At 45.1% G+C, this 12397-nt stretch overlaps 1 protein-coding gene across 1 annotated transcript in view; it reads right to left on the bottom strand.

Moving 5' to 3' along the window:
* Positions 1-12149, bottom strand: part of LOC134351882 (heparan sulfate glucosamine 3-O-sulfotransferase 4-like) — a 221187-nt gene extending 209038 nt beyond the window's left edge. Inside the window, exon 1 of the mRNA XM_063058734.1 lies at positions 11138-12149. Within this exon, the coding sequence (XP_062914804.1) occupies positions 11138-11667 (530 nt within the window). The 5' untranslated portion in view covers positions 11668-12149. The remainder of the gene's footprint in view (positions 1-11137) is intronic.
* Positions 12150-12397: the final 248 nt, after the last annotated feature.

Below are 12397 nucleotides of genomic sequence, written 5' to 3'. Positions count from 1 at the left end.
GTGGACACCATTGTGTTCTAGGTGACTATATCTACAGCAGGTGTTGGCTGCTTCATGAACTCAGGCTGAAAGTTGATGACCTGGAAGCTGAGCTTCAAAACTGTGATGAATCATGGTAGGGGAAGACCTACCCAGACTGGTTTCAGAGGGCAGTCACACCCATTAGATTAACTACTTCAAATTCAGTCTGTGGCAGGGACAAGATGGTGTGACTGCAAGTGAAACAGGAGTAGGGGTGGAGAGGACTGAACCCTTGAGTTTGCCCAACAGGTCAGAGACTGAGGACGAGAGATGGGGCTGTAGGAAGGATGAGCAACTGAACCATGGCAGTGTGGTTCAGGGAGCCATTCCAAAGGGAGGAGAGAAGATAAACATAGTTGTAATTGGTGACAGTATAATCAGGAGAATAGACTATTTTCTTTTGCAAGGACTGAGAGTCCCAAAGGCTGTGTTGACTGACTGGTGCCAAGGTCTGGGACATCTCATCTGACTTACAAAGGAGTTTGGAGTGGGAAGGATCTAGCTGTCGTGGTCTAAGTATTGCAGGTATCAACAATGCAAGAAGCACAAAGAATGAGATTCTGCTGAGGGAATTTGAGCAGCTGGGGACTAAATTAAACTGAAAAACCAAAGAGGTGATCACCTCTGGATCGCTACCTGAGCCATGTGCAAACTGGCACAGGGTTAACAAGATCAGAGAGCTGAATCTGTAGCTCAGAGATTCATGTGGAAGAAATGAGTATGAATTTGGGTGACATTGGCACCAGTATTGGGGAAGAAGGGAGCCATACCAGTGGGACAAGCTCCACCTGAACCTGACTGGGACCAGGGGCCTGGTGATTAGAGCTGTAGATAGGGCTTTAGGCTAAATAATGGGGAAGATTCAAGTTTCAAAAACTAGGGATAAAGTTAAAGAGAAAAAGAGTGCAGGTGAGGTCACGGAAGAATCCAGAATAAAGAATAAGAGAGTAAGACACAAATATTTTAAAAGGGTTTAAAAATTTAATTTCAGGCAACATAGAGACAAATCTGAAAAGGAGGTGAATACGAGACTGAAGGTGTTGCATTCGAATGCATGTAGTTTACGTAATAGGGTAGATGATCTTGCAGTGCAGTTAGAAATTGACAGGTATGACATTGTAGGCAGCACAAAGTCATAGTTAAAGGAAGATCACAGCTGGAAGCTTAGCATCCAAGAGTACACATGGTATCAAAAGGACAGGCAATATAGGCAGATGAGGTGTGGTGACTTCGTTAGTGAAAAAAAAAGAAATGAAATCCTTAGAAAGAAGTGACATAGGATCAAAAGATGTAGAAGCCTTGTGCGTAGAGTTAAGAAACAGCAAGGGTGAAAAGACGTTGATGGAAGTTATACACCAGCCTCCAAACATAGCCAGGGCGTGGGATACCAATTACAAATGGAGATAGAAAAGGCGTGAAAAGGACAAGGTTCATGGGAGATCTCTTGTGCTTAAGGAGAGAAAAGATGCATTATGAAGGTAAGCTATCCAATAATATGAAAGAGAATACCAAAATTTTTTTCATATATGAAGACTGAAAGAGAAGCAAGAGGTGACATCAGATTGCTGGAAAATGACACTTAAGGAGTATGCGGGTCAAGCAAATAGTGGACAAACTCAATATGCACTTTGCATCAGTCTTCACTGTGGAAAACCTCAGAGGCATGCCAGAAATTCTAGTGTCAGGAGGTGGAAGTGAATGTAATCTTACAGGTTGAGTACCCCTTATCCAAAATGCTTGCAGCTGGAAGTGTTTTGGTGTTTGGATTTTTTCAGATTTTGCAATATATGAGAAAGCTCGGGATTTCCATCATTTCCGACTCTGAATTTATATGCTACTGGTAAGCAGTCTTTGTCTTGCACTTGTTCATCACACATATATGCTCAACAGTAAAAACATTACATACCATTAACATAGTAAATATATAACGTGTGCATGGTAACAAAAGCAGCTCTACAGCATCAGGAGAATCCCTGAATCAGCTGTTGAACAACAACAAACAATGGCAGGCTTTTAGTCTCCACCTACAATGCCATGTTTTGATTAAAAGGTTACAGTACACTGTATTTGTATTTTAATTTTTGTTAGGTTTTATGTAAGCTATGAAAACAATCTGCATTGTAGACATGTTCTGGTGTTAAGATTTTGATCAGCCATGATGAAAAAAATTTAATGCCATTCCTTTTCTTAAATTTCTGCAACCAGTCTGCTGAATATTCACAATTACCTTCCATTTTCAGTTCATCATGATAGATCTTTGCTTGTTTCATGATCAGCATACCGTTAAGCAGCATATGTTCACTCTGATGCTGATGATACACGATCGAGATCTTCATTTTTCGCTTTGTGCAGTATTTTTCTATTTTTCATTAACTTCTGTTCATTAGATATGTGAGGTCAGTTCTCAGAACTATTTGTGGTGATGAAGTTTCAGGGTACTTGGATGCAAATAGTAAAACAGGCTGAAGTCAGCATGGTTCCCTTAACAGGAAATCTTATCTGATAAATCATTGGAATTCTTTGAGGAAATAACAGGCAGGATAGACAATGGAAGGTCAGTGGATTTTGTTCACTTGGATTTTTAGAAGGCCTTTGACAAGCTTCAGAAGACCCGCTCGTGAGGCTGCTAAACAAAATAAGAGCCTGTGGTATTACAAGATACTAACATGGACTGAAGGTTGAATGAGAGGTAGAAGTCAAAGAGTGAAAATAAAGAGGGCCTTTTTAGGTTGGCTGCCGGTGACTGGTGTTGCAATATGGGTTGTTTGGATTTCCAGCATCTGCAGATTCTCTCTTGTTTGTGCTGGTGACTAGTGATGTTCAGTAGGAGTCAGTGTTGGATCTGTTACTTTTCACGTTACATGTGAATGATCTAGATGACAGAATTGATGATATTGTGGCCAAGATTGCAAATGAAAGAGCAGGGAGTCTGTAGAAGGACTTGGACAGATTAGGAGAATGAACAAAGAAAAAGTGGCAGATTGAATATAGTGTAGGGAAATCTATGGTCATGTACTTTGGTAGAAGGAATAAAGGCGTAAATTATTTTCTAAATGGAAGGGAATTCAGAAATTGGAGGTCCAAAGGGACTTAGGAATCCTAGGGCAGGAGTTCATGAAGATTAACTTGTAGGTTGAGTCGTTAGTAAGGAAGATGACCGTTTATTTAAAGAGGTCTAGAATATAAAAGTAAGGATGTAATGCTGTGGCTTTATAAGGCATTGGTCAGACAGCATTTGAGTATTATGAGCAGTTTAGGGTCCTTTTTCTAAGAAATAATGTGCTGGCACTGGAGAGGATCCAGAGAGAGCATCTCATTGAAACCTACTGAACATTGAAAAGCCTAGATTGAGTGGATGTGGAGGGAATATTTCCAATAGTGAGAGAGTCTGGTGCCAGAGGATGTCCCTTTAGAGCAGGGATGAGAAGGAATTTCTTTAGTCAGAGGGTGGTGATCCTGTGGAATTCATTTCCATAGATGTAACTGGGTATATTTAGATTGGAGGTTGATAGGTTCTTGATTAATAAGAGCATCAGATGTTACTGGAGAAAGCAGGAGAATGGGGTTGTCAGGGAAAATAATTCAGCCACAATTGAATGGTGGAGCAGACTCAATGAGCCAAATGGCCTAATTCTGCTCCTGTGTCTTATGGTCTTATGGAATTACACCTGCATGCAGTTTTGATTATATTCAGTGGTAGAAAATTGCATATTACTGGAGGAAGATGAGAAACAGAGGTAACAGAGCAATGCTCATTAGAATTCCTATGTCTTATGGGCAAACCAATGACTCGGAGATCATCACCCACAGAGATAACTGGAAGTTGACAGTTAGGTTTGCCATTCAATAAGATTATGGCAGGTCAGCCATGAACACATGAAATGGCAAAGTAGGCTCAATGTCCAAAAGACCCTGCAGCCTGCCCCTATTCCTGATGTTCTTATGTCTAAACACATCCACACAACGCGGGAAATACTTACATCAGAAAGACAGCAATTCAAGAGGTAAAACATGGCATGGCTGCAATCAAACTCCAAAGTGGGACTTGCAAACTGACACTCCAAGTGCAGAAGACAAACGTAGACTTCAAATATCCCAGGGACACAGAAATGACTTCTATAGTTCCTGGACACAAAGAGACTCTTTAACCAAATAAAGCCAAAAGCAGAAAAGTGGGGTTGCAAGTTGTAGCTTGTCGCTAGCATATGGGTTTACCAAGATACTGAATTAACAGTGCAGTTAGAGTCACTACAGTGCACTCGTTTCTGCTGGAGTGTAGGCGATTGAGCGATAACCAGAGAGCGGGCTACAAAATGATGGAAGTAGTTTAGGTACATAGTAAGAATCTCTTTTCCCATGGCAGGGCTATACAATAAAAGTGGGTAGAGATAAGGTGAGGAGGTTTAAAGGGAATCTGAGGTAGAAATGTTCCACACAGAGAGTGCTGGCTGATATCTGGAATGGTCTGCCTGTGAACTGATAACATTTGTGAAACTTCCAGACAAGCATTTGCATTGCCACAGTAGAGACGAGCATGGACTGAATGCATATTAATGGAATAACTATTAATAAGCACAATGCTTGGCAAGGACATAATGGGCTGAGGGCTCTGTTTCCTTGCTGTGTGACTCTATGAGGATATCAAGAGTGAGGACCTAACTCTAGAAGTGATTTATTGAATTAGCATCTGTGCAGCTAAATTCAGCAACACAGGGCATTGGAGAGTGGGGTCACTAACTGAGGGTGTGAGCTGCTTGCTGGATGCACATCAGCAGAGCTTTACACTGGAGAGAAGAATTACCTGGTGGGAACATCAGAAAGCTGGGTTAACATCAGTAGAGTTGTGTATGGTTTTATATGCACGGCAAAAATCGGCAGTCTTCCCTAATGAAGACTGTTTTTTTTTAAGTCTTGAAAACTATAAAACAAATACAGTATTTGTCATGGTCTGCCATCTAGCACCAAATCGCAGGGTGAATCTGAGACCAAATGATTTCTGGGTTGAATAGTCGGCACTGCAGTGAAGTAGCTCTCACCTGACCTATTTCTAGCCCGGAGTGCCAGGTTGAGTGAACTTCACTCCATGAATACATAAGCATTGGAAGTGATTCACTGTCATCTGAATTTCTGAATGCAAATAAGTAAATGCTGCTGGATTATTGTGTGACTTTTGGTTATGGAGAGTGAAGCACATAATAGGAAATGCACAGAGCAGGAAGATCTGCAATGCATGAATGCCACCTTTAGTTATGTGAATGAAAGGTGATCCTACACATAACTCTCTGCATTTTGGGCAGAATTCAATAAAAAAAACTTCAAAGAACAGAAGCACAGTGTTAGAATGAAAATAGGAAGGCAGGCTGCCACTTAACAGGCCAGTGTATCCCTTGCCCAGCCGGCAGCCTAAGATTTCCCGCATCCTTTCCCATCTCTCCTGAACTCATGCTTGTGTCTGTGGTCAGTTCTCTCCACACGTTACCTCAGCTCCAAATGCCAACTCCTGAAAGTTCTCACTCCTCTCTACAGTTTTGCCAAGTTGCACCCAAAACTCGTGGACCTTTTCTGATTCATCCTATTGCTGGCTCTCAAAATGTTAGCAGAGACACACTCTTACCTATCTCCCACTGCCATCCATCCTTGGAGCATTCCCATCTGCAGCCTGGTTCACCATATTGCCTTACAGTTTTTTGTTACCCACCTCTTTTGTTAACAATTACCCATATTCTCTCCAAGGGTCTACACAGATGTAACTCTACCAGCATGTAGAACCATAGTGAACCATAGTTATTGAAATCAGAGAACTAGGAGGGATTTTGACCCTGCTATGGATGTTGGAATAGCCCATCTCCATGGTTACAGAAGGCCACAGCTCAGTGGCTCAGCAAGTAATGCTGCCGCCTCACAACTCTAGTGACCCAAGTTCAAACCTGATATTAACAAATGCTTCTGTATGTGTTATAAATTGGCAAATTGGTTATTATCATCACATGCCACCCTTACAGTACGTTTCATTATGTTGGTGTATCGAGGTAGTACAATAGAAAGCAATAGCAGAAAATGTAGCGCAGGTATATAATAACGTACAAGGGAGATGACAAGGTAAATTGTGAGGTCCAGGACCTCAGCCCACAATTAGTAACCAAATGCTCCAATACCCTGAGGTTGCGTGGGTCTCCTCAGGATGTTCCTGTTCCATCGTACATTCTAAAGTTGTGCAAATTGGCAGATAAATTGCCCCTGGAGTAAGTAGGTGTTTGGAGACTCAGGCTGGAGTTGATGGACATGTGGGAGGAAATAGGTTACTGGGAAATAAGAGGCTGAATGTGATTGATTAGTTTACTCTCAAAACAGGCATTGATGCAGTCAGCCAGTTTCCCCCTCCTTTTATGATGTAAGAAAATATGAAAAGAAATCTCTAATTTGAGTAAAGCAACAAATTCTTGAAACTACAGGGGCAAAGAGTGCAGGAAATGTAAGTCAGGAAAATGTGGAGAACTAGACAGTCAGAATGAACTGTCATCCTGGGACAACACCTCTCTTACACTTGACAGTGTCTCAGCTGCTAGTGACTGTTGCCTAAAGTTCAAAGTTCCATAACTAACCCTGACCACTTGATGCTCACATACAAACCAATCAAAGTTAGTTTAATCAGAATAGTGGCAGGTGCAAAATTACAGCTACAAAACTTGAAATGTTAGATCCATCCCTATCATCATAGAAGGATCAAAACAGATTTAGCATTTAAACGATTGAACCTTCATCTTTACCTACAACTTGGACCTTCACTATGGAAGCCAGCTGGTGGGAGACTCACCAATGAGACCACAGTTCAAGATAAGGGGCCAGTCAGGTGAAACTATGATGCATGGAAATTTTTCCTCTCTGAGGGTAGCAAATCTTTGGAATTCTCTGCTCCTGAGGGATGGAGATTATGTGAGAATATTCACAGTGGAGATATTTGAAATATCAAAGACTGGGCTAGATCAGGTTTGAGGGGTCAGGTGAGCTCCTTCTATTTCCTCAAGGCTGCAAGCTGTACTTCAGTAAACAAAAAATACTCTACAGATGCTGGGGTCAAAGCAACACTCACAACACACTGGAGGAACTCAGCAGGTCGGGCAGCATCTGTGGAAATGATCAGTCAACGTTTCCGGCCAGAACCCTTCGTCAGGACTGAAGAGGGAAGGGGTAAAGAAGGTGGGGGGAGGATGGGAAGGAGAAGGCTGGTAGGTTCCAGGTGAAAAACCAGTAAGGGGAAAGATAAAGGGGTGGGGGAGGGGATAGGCAGGAAAGGTGAAGAAGGAATAGGGGAAAGCACAATGGGTAGTAGAAGGAGGCGGAACCATGAGGGAGGTGATAGGCAGCTGGGGGAGAAGGCTGAGTGAAATAGGGATAGGGGAAGGGAGGGGGAGGGAATTACCAGAAGTTGGAGAATTCTAAGTTCATACCAAGGGGCTGGAGACTACCTAGACAGTATATGAGGTGTTGCTCCTCCAACCTGAGTTTAGCCTCATCATGGCAGTAGAGGAGGCCATGTACGGACATATCCGAATGGAAATGTGAAGCAGAGTTGAAGTGGGTGGCAACCAGGAGATCCTGTCTATTGTACTTAAGTAACAACCTTCGGACTCTCCAAACTGAGGTAAATAATGAAACATAAAATAATGAGGGAGGACCATAAAATTCTGTCTCTTGCTGTGCATCTTTCCAATGCTTCCAGCCAAATGTCAGTTCCATTCTGTCCCATTCATACAACTCAGACAACAACCAACCACGCTTTACACTTGAGCAACGCACGTCATGGAGAGAGCTACTTCCAAAATATTCTCTCTTCTTAATCTCCCTGTAATACTACACGTGTGGTGACTCAACAACTGAGCTTGAGATTCCACAGTTATGTGTGGCTTTTTGTTAAATAAGTCTGTGTTACACTTTTTTGTTCGTGCTCAGTGTGGATTTCCCAGTTAAAAACAGCTCATGACTCATGACGCATCCATTCGATTTCAAGGCCAGTAACTTATCAGAATCACCATTCTGTCAGTAACAACTCACTGATTACGAGAGTACAGGTTCCCGATATGACCAGCAAGTCTTGTTTCACTAGGCTGTAGTTTCTGAGCATTGGAATAAGGTCACAATCAGTCAAAGGGTCAGTGAGAAGCTAATGCCACTGAGGAGGTGAGGGAGGAGCTATCTGTCTCCATTAAAGGTCAGAGTGTAATAATGTGGCCCCTCAAACACAACAATGAGCACACTTATAACATTTGGAAGAGTTTCACAGGAGATGAATCAAATACTGACACTACCATACTGAATGCAAGGACAGGTGACCAGAGATCTCGTCAAAGAGCTGGGGCTCATCATAAAAGAACAAAGGAAAGTAGAGACATTTAGAGAAAGATTTAAAAATGTCAGGGGCTTCCAACTGTATACACATCCTCTTGTCCAGTAGGTGGAATGTGGACGTACAGGTTATGTAAGAGTCGGAATTGGAGAACCACCGAGACCCCCGTGGGCTGTGAATTGGAGAAGATTACAGAGACAGGCTGAGGAAGTGTGTGAAAATAAAGGGAATTTTATCATCTCACTCTTTCAAGCTTTCCTTCTCTTACTTCCTGTTTCTCTCTGCTGTCTCCAGTGAAGACTATCCTGTCCTATAGACTGCTACAGCTGCTGGGTTGAGCCTCTGAGATATGAAGTGGTCCTCAGGATGAGAGACCACAGGAGAGATACAGGTTGGGATTTAGTGAAGGCACATCTTCACATGGGGCAGTGGATGCAGCTTCACCCATACAATTGAAGCTCTCAAGACCTTAGACACAGACTGGGGTCTTTCAGGATACAGACATTAGGGTGCTCAATATACAAGCTGAGAGGAATGGAGTCATAATGTAGAGGTTATAGAGGAACACTGGTTAGGAAACCATTCATTTCATTGTCCCAGTGAGAAGTTATTGACCTGAAATATTTATTGTTTCTGTGCCATATCCATATCTCTCCTTCTCCCTCTCCCTCTCTCCTGTCTGATCTGCTGTGTATTCCCGAGATTAGGGAATTATTTGCAAGTGTGCAAGTGGTGCGGAGCTGGATGGGAGTGTGAGCTGTGAGCAGTATGAAGGGAGGCTCCAGTGTGATTTAGACAGTTAAGTGAGTGGGCAAACGTATGGCAGGTGCAGTATAATGTGAGTAAATGTGAAGTAATCTGCTCTGATAGCAAACAAAAACAGGGTGACAGATTATTACCTGAATGCCAATAGTTTTGGAAAGGGAAAGGTGCAATGAGACCTGGGTGAATGTGATCCCTAGTCACTGAAGTCAGACATGCAGATAGTGAGGTGATTTAAGTACAGGAGGTGGGATGTCTCATTGAAATTGTACAGGGACTAAACAACATCACACCTTCCCTACTGTGTGCAGTTCAGCTCTTCTTGTCTTTGATATGGAGGGAATACAGTGAAGTTTAATCAGACTAATCTCTGGCTTGGCAAGACTGTTTTGACCCAAAATGTTGAGGGTCCGTTTTCCTCAACAGATGCTGCCCCTGACCCGGTTTCTCCACCAGCTCGTATTATTATTTTGTTTTGCTAGATTGGGCATATATTCGCTAACGTCAATAAGGAGACGGGAGTTCATTGAACCTTATGAAATTCCGCCGGCACTGGATAGGCCGGATGCGAAGGGAAATTCCCAGTGATGAGGAAGTCCAGAACCAGGGATCATGAGATAATGGGAGATTTCTCCAGCCAAAGAAAAGTGAGCGTGTGGAATTCCCTGCCACAAGGGAAACTAAGGACAGATTATTAAATATTCTCAAACAGTCAGAGATGTTACAGAGATCGACGGATGCGGGGAGAAAGCAGGAACAAGCGACACCAACGGTCTCGTTCTTGGTGAGGGCTGATTTGTCTCATATATCCCCGTTTCTAAGTAGCGAATTCGCTCTTTACTTCAGCGACTTGCAGCAGCGATTTTGTTGCTGAATCGCTACCGAATGAATGAAAATGCAGTTAGCCCACTCTCCAAGACTTGCCCCCTCTACATTTTTTTCGACTGTTCATCCAAATCCCTTTGAAAAGTTCCCACCGATTCTGCCCTCCCAGGTCACAATTTGCCGGGAAAAGATAGGCTTGCTTTTTTTTGAATTATTTTGCCATAGAGTTTAAACCTTTCTCCCGTGGTTACCGACTCTCCCGGTCTACACGGAGACTCCATATCACTGCCAGCACAGTTCAAAAGTCCCGGGTGGATTCTCCAGTTATAGAGGCACAGAAAGTCGTCTTCCGCGGGATCCTCACTTTGACAAGTCACACATAGCTCGCCGTATATCATGATACAGATCACATCGTGCAGTCTGATTTCAGTAGGATAATGCAAGCACTCTATCCAGGATTATAATGCACCTTCCTGTCCGTGAAAGCTGGCATTAAAAAGATAAACGCGGTACCTCCCTCCCGCAGCCCTGGTCCACTTCTGCCCTATAATGGGGGTAAGCTGCCTCGGTGCTTTGCCCCAAGCCCTTCTCAGGTGGAGAAATGCGCACAAATATACTCATTAGTCTTACATTCTACCCCAGTAGCTGTACGTCCAATAATCATGTAAAGATCCCAACGATCATTCTTAACCCATCTCTCTTTCGCAGCTGCTTCAATCTCTCGCAACTGAGCGGGGAGCATTGATTGATTCCAGGGCTGTGCCGGGAGGGGGGGGGTGTTTTCAGTTACTTTGTCCGCTGCCCCAGAATGCGGAGGTGAATCTCGGGCGAATTCGCAATCCCCGGGAGTTGTGTGTGTGTGTCACCCCAGAGGAATGCGGATAGCCCGAACCGAACTGAACCGGTGCACGCACTGAGGAGGGAAGCACATTGTATGAAGTGCAGCGTGGACGCGCCGCACCGGCTGAGCAGGGCAGCGGAACACATTTTGCCACCATACATGTTGCATTTCTCCTCGCATGCATTGGACGCAGCACGGGCGCGCTCCAATTAAGCTCCAAGCTTTGAGCTGGCGGATTATAAATCAACTGTGCAGAGCCAAAACATTTTAACTCGTTGGGCGCCGGTGCAGCGTCACGGGTCTGTGGTGGGGTGTCCGACTCACTCAGGCAGTTTGTACCTTACCTGTACCATTCCAGCCCCTTGTCGTAGTGTCTGTCGAAGAAGTGGGGCTCGACCCCGACTGCCCTAACGTCCGGGTGCACTCGGATCGCCTCCAGCAGCGCCCTCGTCCCTCCTTTCTTCACGCCAATGATGATGGCCTGAGGAAGGCGTTGCACGCCAAAGTCAGGGGTACTCGATTCCTGGACGTCCCTCTCCAGCCAGTTCTGCACCGTGGATAGCTGAGGCGGGCTGGCGGCTCTCCAACCTCCCGTGCTGCCTGCAGCCTCTGCCGGCGGCCCGGCCGAACTGACCGTCTCCACCCTGACCCGGAGCCTTGGGGAGGTCGGTCTCTCCTCAGCCGCCTCCTCCGCCCTCTGCTCGGCCCGGGACTGGGACAGGTAGCCGGTGTCGTGCAATGGGAACCGGATGGAGGTGTAGCAACTCATCAAAGTGTAGCACACATAGGTGAGGGAGAGAGAGAGTGTAAAGGCAAAGAGCACCCGCTGTGATACTTTATATGGCGGGACTGTTGCACTGGACCAGAAAGCCATTTCTGTCAGCAATGCTGCTCCGATAACAGTTGAGAGACATCTTCTCACTCCAAGTATAGCATGAGCCGTTGCAACAAACTGTCCCCATCTAATTCTGATGGAACGAAATGACCTCTGATTTATTTCAGTCCAAGGCACATGCTGTTCCGGTCCCAACGTTAGCTCCTGTCTTGCTTCCCCTCTTGTTTTTCCTCTCTTTCCCCCCCGGATTATCACAGGTTTTTGTTCTTACAAATTGCAGTTTGGATCCTCCTGGTTGTGGCAGAGTCCATCCGCAGCCACAGCCCGCTTAGCACGGGAAGCATCTCCGCTTCATGGTCAGAGAGTCCGCCGACTGCCGCTCCCTGACACGGCGCGGAGCATCTGCCCCGGGGATCCGGCTGAGCGATCCGCCAGTCGGCAGCGAGCAGCCCAGGTGAGAGCCGCTGCCGGCAGCGCCGCGTCTCCGCGATGTGCGGGGCAGCTGGTCCTGAGCGCTGGCCCCTGCCTCTCATCTCCTCCTCTCTCCACCTCCTCCTCCTCCTCTCCTCCCATCTCCACTCCGCCCCTCACTCTCCACTCGCCAGCTCTTCCAACCTTCATTCCTCATTCCTAGTCTCCCATTCTCTGCTCTTCCTCACCACCCTCCTCCCTGCGCTTTCCTCCGTCGTTCCCTTCTCTATCCTTCCGTCTCCGCTTTCTCCCTCCCAACCTCCACACCTTACTCTCCTCCTCCTTTCCTCTCTACACC

The sequence above is a fragment of the Mobula hypostoma genome, chromosome 9 (assembly GCF_963921235.1).
Source record: "Mobula hypostoma chromosome 9, sMobHyp1.1, whole genome shotgun sequence".
In the NCBI taxonomy this organism is placed as follows: Eukaryota; Metazoa; Chordata; class Chondrichthyes; order Myliobatiformes; family Myliobatidae; genus Mobula; species Mobula hypostoma.
This window is presented reverse-complemented; position numbering and strand designations above follow the sequence as displayed.